This window comes from Serinus canaria, chromosome 1 (assembly GCF_022539315.1).
Source record: "Serinus canaria isolate serCan28SL12 chromosome 1, serCan2020, whole genome shotgun sequence".
Classification (NCBI taxonomy): domain Eukaryota; kingdom Metazoa; phylum Chordata; class Aves; order Passeriformes; family Fringillidae; genus Serinus; species Serinus canaria.
In genome coordinates, this window is record NC_066313.1 from 25,277,535 (window position 1) to 25,294,841 (window position 17,307).

Below are 17,307 nucleotides of genomic sequence, written 5' to 3' on the forward strand. Positions count from 1 at the left end.
CTCCTCTTAAACACACCAGACCTCAAGCACCAGCAAGGCTGCCATGTCAGCTGGCAAGACTGAGATGGTTTTCTTCTTCACAAAAATCTGCATTGCCATGAAGTTTTGAAACAATTAATTGAACTTCATTCTTTAAAATGTTTCTGCTGGTGATTTTGTATTAAGTCTAGGAGATTCCAAACAATATTCCTCTTGAGGCCAGTTTGCAAGGTAGCAGTAGGATGAATTACAGCAGTCAGTCACCAAAATGCTTTCTTAAAAGTCAGAGGCCAACCAAGCACAGGATCCACTCACAGTGAATGCTGCACAGCTGCTCAGTGAGAAATCCAGCTAACTGTAAAGCCACTTCAGCATATGAGTGCCATCAGCAGAATCCAGTACAGGATAATCCTGGCAAAGGCCTGCAAAATTCTACATCAAGTGCAATCACAATGACTCTTTTTGCCCTAGACAATTATACACAGGCAATGCCAAATTATGTTTGCATCTTGTTTTAATAACGTAATCCAGCTCATTTCATATGTAATAAATTCATTAGGCTTTGGGGGTTTATACAAGATCAAGCACCCTTGACAGAATTCATTTAAATATCCTTCTTTTAACAATTAATAATTTTACAGTTTAAACATGCTTTAGTGCTCTGAGAGAGCTCTTGGTGACTTCATAGCAGCTTCCACCACAGGTTTCAGAAGGCAGCTTGGTACCCTGCCAGCAGAAACACAGCCCAGGAGCATCACACCGCCAGCGGGTGATCCCAGGCCTGCACCCTGCCCAGCCCATGGTGCCTGCTGCCTCCCCACACATGGCAAAGTCACACAGCAGTGTCACAGCTCCAGGTCCTGCAGGTCTCCCCAGCTGGGGCCAATTTTCACTTTAACATTCAGTTTCACTGAGAGTTTGATGGCGTTTTCCATCTCGTGTTTCACGATCTGAGCGACCTAGAAGAAAACATCAGGCATCAGACACACACAGAGCTTCAGTGCTCTAGGTTTCTGTCAATAGATGGGGCAGACAAGCACCTGGAACCCTATCCTGCATTTATTTGCACTGACTTACCACCAGTGGGAATGCAACCAAATCCTGATTAGTGCTTATGAATGGAGAAACTGTATAAAGCCAGTGAGATTTTATGCAGCACAGAGCTGTGACTGGTTCTGCAGTGTTTAAGACTACTCAGAAAAGGGGCCAAGATTAACTTTCTGTTAAACACCTGAGAGTCCTGAAGAGTCTCATCTTTCACTCAGCGGCACAACTCTGAAGTGTTTCCTGGAGTCTGTTCTGGAAACTTCAAACTACTGAAAGCAAGACACAAAACAAATTTGCCAGTAGCAAAGAACGGCTCCTCCGTGTTGTGCCAGCTTGAAAAGCACTCTGAGAAACACAAATTATAAACCTCTGGGAAAGCAGGTCACATTCCATGTGGGTGCTACAAATACTGCCCAGGTTCCCCCTCATTGTTTAATTTAGGTAACTCCTGCCCTCTAGTAAACAGATGAGGTAACTGTTCTCTGCTCTATAAAAGTATTCCTAAGAAAACACTCATTTCAACACACCGTTAGGAGATCAGAAATTATTTCTTTCTGCAGCAGTTTGGATTACAAGAGACTGGATTTTGTTTCATCCTGGCTGTAAAAACCTGTCCTGGACAAACGTACCCCCTTTCCTCCCCCAAGACAGGCAGAATCCAGCCTGTCCTGGATTGCTTATTTGAATGAATCTCTTAATCTACACCCATCCCATGAACCTTCCCACAGCAGAGTGAAAAGAGGCTTTGAAGTTATGGTGATTCCTCAGCTCAGCTAAAAGGAAGCAGAGGAACTATTCAAGCTGTGTGACCCTTCCATGTGTTTTCAAAATTTCCTGACAGGTAGCCACCATAGAAATTCCTCCATAGTTTTTGCTGGGGATTTGAGGAGATCAGACACAAGACTTTACAACAGCATGAAGAAGTAGGGGAAGATCTGTCTTCCAAACCTCTTTGCCCCTACATACTGCATTTCAAAATAATCTTGATAACCTAGAAAAGTGCTTTGAAATACGATGTAATTCAGCACAGACAAGTACAGAGTAGAAAGAAGCATGGTAGAGAATTAGGACAGAAATGATCTGCTGTTCAAAAATAGGATGAAAAATAACTGCCTGGGCATGAAAAAAATGGGGTTATCAGAGATTAAAAACTGAACAGGGCCTAAGCCAGGCCCACTGCTGTGAGAAAACAAGGAAATGAAATTCCGTAACTTAGAAAATGTTGCTTGCATGACACACAAATGAATTTTCCACTCTATTCAAACCACTCCAGCCTTGATCAAGTTTGGGGCCCAGCAGATCAGAAGAAACATGAACCATACAGAAGGAGATTCTCTGAGAATGGTCACAAGTCCAGCACATGGCACCAGCAAAGAACGTCTGATTAGGGCTGCTGCACCCAGAACCAGGGACAGCAGCTGGGCTGCAGGGCAGGCAGTTTAAGCAACTGCCCAGAAAAATCTATGGAGAAATACAGCTGAAGGAAGTTAGAAAAGCTGGTAATAATTGCTCTTGAGGTAGTTAATGAAATAAACAGAATACAATAAATAATAAGCAAATCTATTCACTTGTCTCCAGTTCTCCCAGGAGCACCATGATAAACTGGAGTCAGTATCTAAAGATGTTAAAGCCTATACTCAGGGGATTTAATTCTTCTGCAGGAAGAATATTAGGAGCCTTTCAGTCTCAAAAACAGCCTGCCTAGATTGAAGCAGCAGATGTCTGAACAAAGCTGGCAAAATGAGAAAAAGCTCGAGCTGAGATTCAAGACAAAAATATCAAACCTTTTGTTTTTATTTACATGAACATATCTATATTATTAATAAATATACTCACTTATATTCTTCACATATTTATTAATATATACATGCATGCTCAGACCAGTCAGCACTGTTGAAAGCTCTATCAGACTAGGAGTTACTGCTTGCCATCAGGAGATGACCTTTTGTCATCAGCAAATGTGCAGAAGGGGAAGAATGGAACCCCAAGGTGTGGAAGCACAGCCTGGGAGCCTCCCTGTGTCCGTGCTCAGGACTTGGGCAACACTGAACTGCCAACATCCAGCTCAAATACCTGCCCCTGAGAGACTCCCTGTGCCCAGGAGTGCCCTCAGGGAGGAGGAGCACACACACAGACATTAAGGGCACTCAAAAACCACAGAGCACATTCCTTGTACCTACCCCGCTGCCAAGCAGCACCACAGTGCTCCTGCCAGGAAGACAAGCAGGTGGGGAATGAGGAAATGAGTACCAAAAGGATAGAATCCTCCTTTCCCTGCACAGAGTACAAACCAGAGCTCTGAGTTAGGCACCAGAGCAGTAACAGGAAGACAAAAATACCTCCAGATGAGGAAACACTTCCCCCTACACCTGTCAACAGTACTAAGCCACTTCACTCATCAAGCCTCACAGAGAAGTTGCATGAGCTGCTGTTACAAGCAACAAAGCACACACACTGAAAATGAACTTCAGCCATTGGCATGGCTTGAATCCAAAAATCAAGGGATCAAGCATGCAAACATGTTTTTTTTCATCCAAATGAACTTTTTGTTTTCACAGACCTTTCAGCACCCAGGGAGGGGGGATCCAGGGAAGAGAATGTGAGCTCCTGGAAGGAAGGCTTGTTTCAAATACAGCAGAGCTGAAAGAGAAACTGCAGGGCTGTACCTGGATGACATCGTCCTCTGCCACTTCATAGAGGAGCTCATCGTGCAGCTGGAGGATAAAGAAGCCTCCTCTGATGGGATGTAACATCCCTGTGTTTCTCCTCCTCAACAGCCTTCCTACACAGGTGAAGAGCAGAGTTTGTCAGGCACCATCACACACAAGTGTGTTTCTTGTATCAAACACCTTTGCAAATTCCTAATGCTGAGAAAAAAAACGTGAGGATATTGAAAATTAAAAAGCCTGTGCCTACAGACAGAACCACAAATCATGGCTATTCCATCAATATTTGTACAGCTACTGAGGGAAAAAATGTTAATGAAAGGTATTTTAGATATACACTTTTCAGCCCTACATTATAAAGACATGAATCAGAACAGAAGTAAGAGACAGTTGTGTCTCCTGAACCATCTGTTCTGAAAGTAAATTTTAAACAAAATCATGCAAAGTTTAATCAGAAGCTGGTTTACAACAATCTCTCTAGGAATGAATTAGGATTCTGCTTTTCTTCCACAAACATTTTAACGGCTAGTTTGAGAAAGCAGTCAGCCTCCTGCAAAATGCAGTTTCTGAAACTGTAGCTCCTGAGTAGAACTGAGGAAGGAAGAAAAGAGCAGTTATTGAATAAACAAGAAAGCAGCTGACAAAACCAAGATCCTGGTGGGCCTTCCCTGACAAAAAAAAAAAAAAACAAAAAAAAACCAAAAAAACAAAAACAAACCCTTCCATGGTAAAAGCTGTTGGTGTTTTAAAATAAACAAACACCACCTCACACACAGAGACTCAAAAGTTATTTATTTCTCAGGTGAGCTAACAGGAGGACTTCAGTTCACAGAGAGGGTTTCAAGCCATCATCAGTTGCTCACACAAGCCTCACCCTGAAGCAGCAATGTTGGAGCAGCCACATGATGCAAGATGCTCCTCTGATGGCACAGGCATCTCTGACTTGCTGAGAAAGAATTCCTTCCAGCTCTTGAAACACTCAGTATCAGAGCAGGGGAAAACTGTCACAAATGCACCTACTCACCTCCCTGCAATTACACTGGCCAAAGGTCTGGAGCTTCTGCTCTTAGGAGGAGTGGGAAGCTCTGCCAAGCTCATGCCTTCTACTCCTAGCTGACCTCTGAATCTGGTCTCTCCAAAATAAACTCCCTGACACATTTTTAGAGGTTTGCCAATTAATTATTTAGTTTCCAAATCAGACTCTTCATATTAAGACAGCTTCATGTTTCAGCTGAAGCACAAGAACTATCACAGAAATACAGCTCTTAATTTCTTAAGTAGCCTTTCTAAAATACACCTGATGAACAAAACACCATCTACATTAAGCTAAAAAAAGTCTTTGTGGCATTCCTCTGGGAATGAGCACCCCAGCACAGCTTTGCTATCTGCAGAAAAAAAAACTTATGCTGAAAAAACTTATGATGAAAAGTGCTTCATATAATACTCTTGTGAAGTCTCTGTACATCCAATTCCAGCCAACAAATTCCAGACTTAATTCTAACCAAAAACTGTATTTTTGGAACCAGAAGTCACCCCACTCAATTTTTTCACTGCCTCTAAAGCCAAAGGGTCTGCTTAGCTCCTCCTTCCTACTTCTGAACAATTCTGTGGTGACATCACAGACCACATCACACATGAACTCTCACTGCCAACCTTTGCAAGATCTGCTCTGAGGTAACTGGAGTCTCTGTTCTGGTCACATTTGCTTCAGTTTGTTGAGCAGACGTTCTTCATCCTTCCTGATGACTTTTTTGCCCATTAAACACTGACTTACCACTCTCAGGAAATAAAACTTCTCCCACCTCTAGGCCCAAAAGCACTAATTTTTTTTTTTTTCAGTTTTTTTTAATTAACATTACTGACACTGAAAATCTTGCTCCAGTATGCAAAGAAGAGGCAACCATACCGGTTTTATCTCTCTGGAAGGAGCTCTCCAGATGTCCATGGGACTTGAACACAGAGGAGAAAGCTTCCAGGCGTCTCTGGATATTCACAGTGGCTGTTTTGACAATATCTGCAGCAGATCCCTGAACAGTTGTATTCACAGCCTGGCGCTCTGCCTGAACAGAGAGAGTTGCTCTCAAAACTCACCCCCAAAAAATCAAATCCAACATGTCACATGTACTTAATTAAAAACAATAAATACATGGCCAAATATACACAGAGTAAAAATTCCAAATAAAGAGTTTGTTCTATCTGCCTGAGAGAAAGAAACATTATAGACTAGCTTCAGACACCAAATTTCTACAGGCATCTGACAAAATTCCACAAATTTAAAATTAATGAATATCAAGAGTAATAAGAGTCAAGAGTCACAATCCACAAGAAGGAGAAGCCTATACCCATGGTAACAGTTACAAGGGGAGAGGAAAAATCTCAGTTAATGCAAGCACCACAAGACATTTCTGCCTATCTGCAAAGCCATAAGGGATGGACAACCAAAGGCAAGAAACTGGACTTCATGGACTAACAATCTGGTCTGCCACACTAAATCCTACTGCCAGAGCATTACAGATGTGCAAAAACACAGCAGACCACCTTTTTTTTTTTTCAACACAAGCAACTTTTCTACTAATCCCCTCTTCAGACAAGAAAAGTGTATTCAAAGTTTCCTCTTTCTTTGTTTAGAGCTGAAACATGTGCAAAGAATTATGAGGATGCTGAATTGAAAATGAAGATAATTCATTAACTGGTCATTAATAGGATTTTAAAGACTAAATCAAATTTGGACAGAAGATGCATCTAGAAAGCTTCCTGCTGAAGTATTTTTCAGATCAAATTGTCCATTATTTTCAAAAGATTTTTTAAAGCCTCCTTGTTTCCCTGTCAACTCTTTGGAGTACTAACTCCCCCACTTCCTCTCTCTTCTACTCTTAGTCTTTAATTCTACACAACTCGATCCAGTTTCCTACTGAGAAGTATAATGCTTCCTCCCCACAGAAACACCTTCCTAGAGAGTCAATTTACTCTTCCTGAAGTAGAATCTATGGCAGAAGTGTCCAGAATGACCTAGAGAAAAAAAATTTATGCTAGTGCAAAGGTGTACACTAAGTAAATATTTATCTAAGAAGTTAGAGCAATTTTCCTTTCAGGGAAAATAAGAAAAGGAACAAATACCCAAAAATACAGGTCTTAAATACCCTTTCTTGTTCAAGTGCTGACAGCATGAAACATACAAAGAGTGCTGAGTGGGAGCAACTCAGCCTGAAGAGTTAAAGTGTACCCCTGTGTGGAGGCTTTTTAAAATCATGTCCATCGATTTCAATAAATTACTCACTCCAGCTCCAACGTGGGAGTTCTGAAGTGAGGTTAGCACAGTGATGACAGCTGCACACCCAGTCACACGAGACTTACGTCAAACAGGCCATGACAAAAGCTCTGCTATTCAGAGGGTGACTGAGGGAACAATGAAATAAGCAAGAAGCGGAAGGTCATGACTAAGATGGCTCACAAACCTTGTTAAACTGCAGACACGGCTACGCAAAGAAATCTGCCATTTTAAAAATAAAACTAAAAAAGAATTTTAAAAAGGCACAGCACACAACATACATGAGCTTTACTGTAGGGGTTTGGGTCTTTGATAGCTGGCAGGTAGCGCCGTCTCCCCAGGATGGTCTGCACAAAGCCATCCCTCCTGCAGCTCCGCACTGTCTCCCTCAAGAACCTCTGAACCCCTGTGAAAGGAGAGAGAAAGTTTTCTGTCATACAGCTGATGTTCTGCACTGACCTCTCAGTGAAAGCAGTCTGGGGCAGCCAAGCAGCACAGAGGAGATCCTTTCAGTTTCCCAGAGCCCATCAGTGACAAAGGCACACCATCACTCATTCAGCTCTGCTGCAGAACCTGTGAAGCCTTTTGGGGTGGACGAGAGTGCACAGTGTCAGGGTGTCTGGCTGTGCACAAGGAGGTGGGAAGTCCATCCTGCCCAGTGCCCAGGCACAGAGGGTCACACATGTATTATTGATAATGGAGAATCCAGGCCAGCACTGGAAAGACAAGTAGTAGGGAGGGAGAGCACTGAAAGCAGAAGCCAGAGCCCTTGATGCCTCAGGCTGCCTGACTTCAGGCTGTGTCCCTTCAGATTCTAGGCTGAAAGAAAATAACCCACCTACACTTTGCAAGGGAAGGAACAAATCCACCAAGAATGTTAAAAAGAAACTTAGGTCAAAGAAAGGTGAGACAGGGAAGAGTGAACTTGCACTGCAAGTTCAGGTAACAACTGTACTAAAGTGGGAGAAGTTAACTTCAGTTTCTTTCCGCGTTTACAAAATATAAAACATAAAAAGACCTATTCAAAATCAGGACTGACAGCCTAAGTCAATTCATTAGGTATGTCATTTAGCAGTCAGCCTGGCAACACCTAGCAAGTGAAAACCCCCGAGAAGTGAAGTTACAAAATAAGGTACACTGCAGTTTGTATGCACACACATGTACCAAGAGAGAGGAAGCAGGAAGTCATTCCTAATGGTCATGAAGGAGAGACTATTCAGAAATTAATGGAGACTAAACAGAATCTTAACAGAAAACAATTTTTCTGCATCTGTCTCCTAAAGAAACAAACCCTAAATCTTCAGCACATCATTTTCCAGCACATTTTCAGGTCCTGTGATTAGAGCTTGCTGCCTCTTGTCCCATTTGCCCTCCATTCTTTTTCTGATTGTAGCTCTATTGTCTCTACATCTTTCCTAAAAATTAACATGCTTCTTAGAAACACAACCATGTCTTTTTACAAAACAGGGGAGAGCTAGTCTGAGCAGCTGGATAAAAATTAAAGGGTAATATGCAAAACAGTTTAAAAGTCCTTGAAAGCAGAAGACAAAAGCAGAAGAAATAAATGGTTATATTAAAAAATTATAAGAAGCATGGTTCTAAAGTTGTCACAGCATATCATTTGAAGCTGTGTGTTTTAATAAGGAAAAGCATGTTTCTCATTCAGAAACCAAAGAGCTTTAAAATGACTCCTCAGGGCTTATTAATTAATTAAAATAACAAAAAAAATATTGTAATAAGTAAAGAACAAAGTCCTAAAGGTAAATAAACCCAGAGAGACTAAAACATTACAGAGTATCAAACTGCTGCATTCATGACTGGACATTTTCAAAATGAAACACATTTTCAAGAGATACAAGTAGTAGGTTGAGACAAATTTAGGATTTGAAGAGACATGGAGGGCAGGGATTAAAAACAACAACCACCACCACCCAGCACCCAAACAGCCATATCCAAACCTGTGTATCTTGATTTGAAGGAGTCAATGTAATTGGCAGCTTCATTTTCATCAATCCCCATCTGCTCGCCCAAAGATTTTGCTCCTATTCCATAGATGATCCCATAGCAGATCTGCCAGAGGAAAGGGTGAAGAATCACAACCGTTTGGTCAGCCATGCAGAGAAAGCAGAGCCAAAACAAAATGTGATCCACTGAAGGCAAGTGTATGGAAACTATGGCAAGTATTCAAGAAGAGAGACCCCCTCTGAGTCCAAGCCATTCATGCTGCTTTTCTCCACCCTCATCCCCCAGAAAAATCCTTGACAGCTCCAGTTGCAACGTACTGAGAGCGGGAGGACGGACAAAGCAGCTACTGAACAATCATAGCCAAATACCAACATGCTACAATGTGTTGAACACTGAACCTTCCTGCCCAGAAAGCTGCTATTGAATTTTTTTCCTAAAATTACCTGCTTAGCTTGTTGCCTGGTCCTGTCTCCCACAGCTTCGGGGTCGATCATTTTCCATTCTGCTGCGATGCTCTTAAAGACATCGGTACCACCATTCAAGGCTTGAATGAGGCGACAGTCACAAGACAAATGAGCAAGGATCCTCAGTTCCAGCTGAGAGTAATCAGCAGCCAAGATGAGGCCACCTGAAGTCAAGAAGTTATCAGAAAGCATTATTTCATAAATTACTCCAATATTCCATCCAACCTGCCAGCAAGAAGGACTGAACCCATCTTTTATCTTCTGCTCGGAGAGTTTTTCACAGCAATTTCTATCAAGACAAATTCTTGCCTGTTTCCCCAATGCTCAGGCCTGCATGCTTTACATCTAGTCACATTTAGAATCCATCAAAACCTTATACACAAGTATCTGTCCAGGTGTCTAAGACAGAGGAGGCAATGTGAGAACAGACATTTGGAAAGAAAGAACACTAGGTAGAGTGCAATTTGTGTACTAACAGCTGCCTTAGCTACCTCTTTAAAAAACAGGTATTCCTAAAGAGGAAATGAAAGTGTGGCCATGTGAATGGTATCATTTGAATACTTTGCCCAACTGAAACTCTCTCTTTTAGAGTTGTGTGAATAATTTTGAAGGCATGCTAACTACTGTACTAGTTTTCCAACTAGGCTGCTCAGACATATATATACTGTTATCAATCCTTAAACCTTCATTACATCTAGGTTTTTTGCTAACCATATACTTAACAATTCCAGACCAGGACCTGGGCATTACCTGGGAAAGGAACAAAAGCATGCCTCATGCTAACAGAAAATGGTATTCCTCTTTCTTCAGATCTCTTTGCAGCTTGAACCTTTAGCCCATTAGGCAAAATGGAACGCTTTTTGCATCTGTGGAGAAAAGAAATGACTGCCCTTCAACAATTTCTAAAATACTAAGAGATGCATAATCATTTTTACCACAACAGATCAGTGAAAACAAGTGAGACACTGGCCTCTGTTCCATTTTTCTGGACAATCCGTACCCAAATTTGACCATGGAGGAACTGGACAGAGACCACATAAATATCTGAAAGGGATTTATTGATGAGAAAAAGATTTAGGGATAAATCTTCCTAGTACATTCAGGATTCAGTTCAGAAATTGGATAATTCTGCTCTAAAACAGGTAAGATGAATGGCCCCAGATCTGCGATGAGCTTATTCCAGAAAGGCAACGGAGTCACAGGAATCCTAAAAATTCAACACTTCACCTTGAGTGCCAAGTCTCTTAGCATCATTCTCCTCTGCAGAATGCATACACCAGCCCAGAGGCAGAAAAATCCCCTCCCCCAACATCACCCTCATTACTGCACATACCCACACACATTCACAAGTAAGCCTGTAAAAACAGAGCAGAGATAGCAGAAGAGGTGCTCATAACACACTGCACATTTCATCCCTAAAGACTGAAGGAAAGAGTGCCTCAAAGCTGCTCAATTTTCTTTTCTGAGAGGCCAAAAGTTTACAGTCACCCACGTGCTCTGAATCCTCTCAGGGCTGCTTAGGTCTCCTGTCCCACCAAGCCATTTGTAGCTGCAGATGGAATTGTATCCATGAGCATATCCACTGAGCAGTGCACAGCTCTGACACCATTCACATCACAGTCTCCCATCAGCACCAGTCTGAGTCCAATGGGCTCTTCACTGGAAGGCAAAAAGCCTTTTTAAATCCTTGATGTCTGGATCAGGGGTCTGAGAAAATTCTTCATCAAAATGAAAACGTATCTCTGAGATCAAGACTAGTTTCAGCAGAGCACAGAACAAACCATCATGCTCTCCCTTGTGCACTTCCTTTTCTTCTTAAATATTGGCTTTTCAGGCACGGTAGGGATCAATAAGATGAATGCACAAAAATCACAGAAATAAGTTTTCAAAAGAAATAAAGGTGAGGAACAATTGCATGTCTGGCTACTGCAGAAAATCACTCTGTTCAGCATAGGTTCTCAGTTTAGTTAAATGCGTAAGGGCTTTATACCATGACCTAATTTAGCTGCACTCCTTTGGTCAGAAGCTTCTTACAACAGGAGGAAAGAGTAGCAATAGTAGTTAGTAAAATAATAGACATTTTGGACCAAAGTCTGGAAGGCTGATCAGACTTGGCTGGATGGCAATTTCTTTTGTGCCAGCAGTCATTTCTGTGCCTTTAGGATTGCCCATCTTCCTAACACAGTGGCTGCTTAACTAAGGAATGTAGGAAAATGTAGGAACAGTCAGCCTGAGAGACCTCTCAGAGTCTGGCAGGCACTCCAGCTCTTTGATGGGTTCTACTCTACAGGGAAGACTCTCAAGAAACCAGCACACTCCCCGGCCATCCTGAAAAGCTGCTGCAAGCCTGAGCACTTTTTTTTTTCAGAGTGACATTCCTGCCTCCATGGCTATGCCTGGTTCTTCTGAGATGGAGACGAACAAGATTCTTCTACTCCTGGGTTCTTTTCTCATTACTTTCCCAAGGCAGTTAAATACACGGTGGTAGGAGGCACCAGAGAGAAGAAGCAAAAACCTTCTCAAATTTCTCACATCTTGCTGTGGGGAAAAAAAAGCTTAGAAAAGTCACTCAGGTGACACAACTGGGACAAGAACCTTAATGGAAAGAGAAAATGAAAGGGCAGAAAAGCACCACCAAGTTGGAAGCCTCAAAGCTCACAAGGTACATGCTAAAAGATTGGTCTTTCACTAGACTTCCACACAACTTTTTAGGCATTGGCATGTAATGCTGTCAAAGTAGGAGTGTAGAACCATAAAAAACAGGGTATTTGGTTAAGAAAAACCAAATTTAGAAATCTTCCTCTGCTACCTAGTAGTTACTGCAGGTCACTATCACAAATGAAATTATTAACAAAGAATGAAAAATACATTCACCCCTGTTCCCTTTAAAAGGGAGCTGCACAGCATAAAACAAATGAATTTTCTTCTGTTTCCTCCACAATATTTTATCCTCTTTCAAAGTAGCTCTTAGCAAGTCAAACCAGATCCTAACTTCAGTTTGGTTATTTTCACACTCAGGCTTTTCCATCCAACAGCTGGGAACGTAACACTAATCTCACTGAAGGGTTTCATAAAGAATGTCAAAAAGAAAGCAAATAGCTACATGAAACCACATGCTGTTAGTGTTATTATGCCTTTCATGTATCACTGATTTTTAGGTATTTATTCCCTGTAAGAGAAACACTGAAGAACAAGTCACACTGACACGACAGCAGCCACAGGTGAAGGCAGAAAAAAGAAATTTGACAACCCGAACACATTTAGACAGAAGCTTTGTCAGGATCCTCCTACCTGCCCCCCAGTGCAGCACAAGAATTAACATTTCCATGGGCTTGGGAGGGGGGGCTTTCTTCAACCACAGTCGGCATTTCAATCTCAAAATCTCTTGGCACATTCTGGATATTTGGCTCTGTAAAGCTTACTCGACCTGAAAGGAAGATAGGGCAGAACTAAGGAAGGGTCAAAAAGGAGTCTCTCTAACTCAGTACAGCTGCACACACTGCCTCTCCAAAATAAAATGGCCAGGAGAGGGAGAGGACACAACCACTGAAAAAAGTTTTTAAAAAGGAAAAGTAATTTGTGTTTAATGGGCTTGTGATGGTTCCCCATTTCTGTATCACTAATAACCTGTTCTGGAGTCAGAGATTTACATGGTAATATGTGCAAGAAATGAATAATACTGCTCAGTGAACACAAAAGCTATTTTAAACACATCTGGGTTTTTAAGGCAGACGTATGTCAAATAGATGTACCAGTATCTTTGCTTGGTTGAAGCACAGCACAGGCTTGATTTCCTATCTTTTCCTCTTAGAAAAGCTGCACACACATACAAAAAGACAAAAAAGCCAGTAAGAACAGAGGCATTTTCACACATTTGTTCACCTGTAGCTGTGTGAGTCTGTGAAATTGGATATATCCTTTCCATTCCCAGTGCAGAATTCAATCGTTTCTCCCTCTGTAGTGGAAACACCACTTTAGTAATGGCATTGTTGATCCTCCTCCATTCCAATATCAGCCCTGGCAATGGGTGAAGTGTCTTTAATTTCTCCAAAACATCCTTGTGGGAAGAAAAGGGCACAACTAATCAACGGCCTTTAAAACTTTATTTATAAAGTTTTTGCTGCTCTGCAGGAAAAAGTGACTCCTTCACCCACAGTGAGCTTCCAGTGTCACTGCCTTAAAATTAAATCCATACCCTCTCCACTTATACCACCTACACCTGGGTAATCAAAGCACCACCTGACACAGCTGCAGTTTTATTACCCACAAGAAGACAATCACTTCTCTCTGGACTTCTGCACCCTCATAATCACTCCTAATCTACACTAACCAATAAACCACACCTGAAATGATGAAATAAAGCATCACTTGCCATAGGTCCCCTATGTTGTCTCCTCTTGTCCAGCGTTAATGCTTCTCCTCCATCTTCTTGCATATTTTTCTCCCTGCTCTCTCCTATCTGTACACTAGGAACACCAAGTGAAGCCCTTGACCACGCTCCTTGAAAGACAAAGCTGATCACTAGCAATCAAATCCTTTCAGTTTAATCAGAAATATGAAGGGACTAACAGGAATTTCAAAAGACAGTGGCATGCAAACATTTCTCAAAATAACTTTTTTGTGTGTGTTGTGCAGACAGCTGCAGCCTCATCCCTCCGCATCACAAAATGAAGAAATCCTCCCTCTGCTTCTTGCTCCCTGCTCTGCCACCACCACTGCACCCAAGGTCTTCACTGCCACTTGAGTTCCAGAAATCAAAACTTGTCTTCTGAGTACAGACTACACTGAACAAGGGGAAACTAAGAAAACAAGACAGATTAATGAGTCCTGAAAACAGGAACATATATATCTGCTAATTCCACTTATCTGGCCAGAGCACCCATTAGCCTGCAGCAGTTGGTATTAATGCAGGTCCACAATATTTATCAACTGGCAAGAATGTCAATAGCCTTCACATTATACAAGCCTCTGATATACTAAATTTGATAAGCCATCAGATTAGCCATTCTGAAGACAAATTCTCTGAAGCAAAAAATACAGATTTGATAGTAGCAGGAAGAGAAAATATTGTATTTAGTCGACATGGTATTTAAATATCTTTCAAGCTGATGTGGAAAAATTCTTCTGCTATTGGCTTTACAAAATTATTGAGCTATTTTGGTCTTACACGTGATTTGGGAAATCAGATTCTGACTGATTTACTCTTATTGAAGCCTGCTATTTACAGGCATGTCCTCACTGCACTCAAGCTTTAGGAGAGTAGGAGTCACTAATTCTGCTAACAGAGAAGGTAGAAGCCAGTTTGAATTTGCAGTGGTAACTGGAGGAGCAAAAGGCAATTACAATTCACTTTCAGACTAGAAACAGATTTTACTGTACCTTGGTTGTACTGAACTGCTTGCTTAGCCTGACCCTGTTTCCCTTAGCAGTTGCTCTTCTGGTGTAACCCAGGGTTTTCTTGTTCCCTTGGACTTTCACATCTCCATTTTGTGGCAACTTCAGCTCCAGGAACAACACCTGAAAGAGGCCAGCATTTCAAATCAGTTTCTGCATGCTGCTCCCAGGAGAAAACAAAAGCAACTGAGCACTTAAACAGCTTGTTCCAGCCAAAGGATAGTACAAATGCTTCAGGTAATTAAAAAGCTGATTAAAGATCCCAGCTATCAAAGTCATTCCTCCTCATTTTAATTAACTACGAAATGCAATTTAAAATCTCATTTTCTGAACACTCTAAGTTTAAGTTCAGAGGTATGTTTTTAGAAAAGGTAATTAACTCCATCCAATAAGTGAGGTTATTACTGACAGTCAGCTGTAATAAAATGTAATGTTCAGAGGACTGAAAGTGGGAAGAACATTGGTGAAAAAAAAAGGTGTGGTAGCAGGCTTCGGAACAATATAAACTGCACAGAAAGAGGTGGTCACAAATACTTTTAGAGAATAGCTAGAATATTAGTATTTCAAACAAATTGCCAAAAAGCAGAAAATTAAGTATATATATGCTCATTTGGGGACAGACAGAATGCAGCTTCTAATTTTTCACTTTATGTTTCTATGCAGCATGACACACTACTTAGCACCTATTGTCTTTGATTTCACAGCTGGCAGAAGGGAACAGAAAGCTTTTCTCCTGCCCATTTATGGCACAGAAGTTTTATTGACACAAAATTAGAAGGGTAAAGTCGCATTAACTTATACAAGGTACTTAGCATGGCTGGTAATAAATTCCCACATGAGGTACAAGCTTCTGTAGTTCAGAAAACAGCATTTCAGACAAAACTTTACTTCCCCTTTTCCATGAAGCAGAGTGAAACTGAAGTCGAACATTTTTTCAGGGGTTCTAACTTAGACTACTGTTACTGAGCAAGACTGCTACATTTGCAATGAGGAAGGAATATTTCTGTGGATCTTCTTTTACTGATAGCTACTTGCAGATTTTGACTACTTTCATATAAAGTACAGCCCCTCAGCAAGAAAACAGTATACAGAGAAAAAAAAAAGAGAAGGGGGAGAATACCATGCACAGCAATTTTAATCAATTTCAATTACTCCATGTAATGTGCATAAAAAAAAAAGTTGAATTTTTCAGGAATGAAAGCTTTGCTGTTTTACATAGAAATCTGTTTCTTAGATTTTAAGAAGTATCAGTTCTTAAAAGTTTCTTAAAAGCAGACAGCAGTTGATTCAAAACTTTTAAAGCAGTTTTTCCTCCTCGTTCATGTCTGTTCAGGGGCAAGGGTAACAATGCAACTTTTTCAGTACAACTCTTCTTGGACTCAAGACTACATGACACCAAATCACATCTCGTGTGTGGGACACTGGCACTGCAAAAAAGCTTCTCCAGTCCTGTACCACTCATCCAAACTACTCCAAAAGCCATTTAATTGGCAGATCTTCTCATGCAACATGCTGGTCCTATACAAACCACATGCTTATTTTCACTTGGTTTTTATTTCCATCATACATATTTCCACTTCTACCTTCTTTATCTCTGCTAGAGTTGGCAGAGACCAGAATGATCAGTAACAAGCAGGAGAGACCCAGCCTCTTGCAGGCAGCAAGCTCATAATGAGTGAAAGGATAAATTAACTCTCAGCAGAGCTGGGTTTGCATCTTGGATTTTCTTGATGCTGTCTTCCCATGAAAAAATGTTTTTCTTATTTTAGCCAAAGCCTCTTGATGATAACTTCTGGGGAAGTTCTCCCCCTCCCACCCCAGCCCTCATGTACCTCTGCAATGTCATCAGGGCTGGTCAAGGAGAAGCTGTGCCCTGCCAGCTGATATGCCTTGGTCTCAATCTGGCTCAGTTTAGCCTGCATCACCTGTTTCTGGGTTTCATAGGCTGTTGTGCTGAAACCAATGCCATTCAGCTCCAGCAGAGCCAAGCAATAATGGGTGGGCATCTCCACTTTAGAAAATACATCTGTAGTAAGTACAAACCAAAGAAAATCTTTTATAAAACAGATCAACTGTAGATAAACACATTCATTAAAAAAAAAAAAAAAAAAAAGAAGAATCCTCAGTTTTGAAAATACTGAAATGTTCCGGCACACTGAAATCTTTTACTGTAGATTTCATTTAAATACTTTTGTTTCTGGAATAAGAAATATTTCATAATGTGAAGTGTTCCAGAACATCCTATCACAAAGGTATTAAAGAAAGCAGCTTCTGTCAATTTTTTTCCTAAAAAATACATCTCTTTGTATATCAACATTTTATAAACTGCAGACATTTAAGCCTTACTTAATGTAAGGCTTTTTAACTTGATACACATTAATTCCACCACCCACATCTTTTTAAAATGTTCTAAGGTTCAACTGTAACAATCATAAATGATGTGGTAAACTTGCAATAAAATGCTTCAGCAGGATTGGACCACAATCCTCGGCTCTGGATATAATTTAGGGGACTATTATAATGA

The 17,307-nt window shown here is 41.0% G+C and overlaps 1 protein-coding gene across 9 annotated transcripts in view; it reads right to left on the reverse strand.

The window, feature by feature from the left end:
* Positions 1–475: 475 nt before the first annotated feature.
* Positions 476–17,307, reverse strand: part of POLQ (DNA polymerase theta) — a 53,158-nt gene continuing 36,326 nt past the window's right edge. For 3 of the 9 annotated variants that reach the window (XM_050971074.1, XM_050971071.1, XM_050971079.1), the window contains exons 13-23: positions 16,616–16,809; positions 14,769–14,906; positions 13,272–13,446; positions 12,681–12,816; positions 10,140–10,255; positions 9,369–9,553; positions 8,919–9,030; positions 7,242–7,366; positions 5,599–5,752; positions 3,587–3,808; positions 476–938 (exon numbers count right to left, since the gene is read on the reverse strand). In XM_050971074.1, the coding sequence (XP_050827031.1) occupies positions 874–938; positions 3,587–3,808; positions 5,599–5,752; positions 7,242–7,366; positions 8,919–9,030; positions 9,369–9,553; positions 10,140–10,255; positions 12,681–12,816; positions 13,272–13,446; positions 14,769–14,906; positions 16,616–16,809 (1,622 nt within the window). In that variant the 3' untranslated portion in view covers positions 476–873. The other 6 variants (XM_050971041.1, XM_050971045.1, XR_007776893.1 and 3 more) reach the window with 6 other exon arrangements.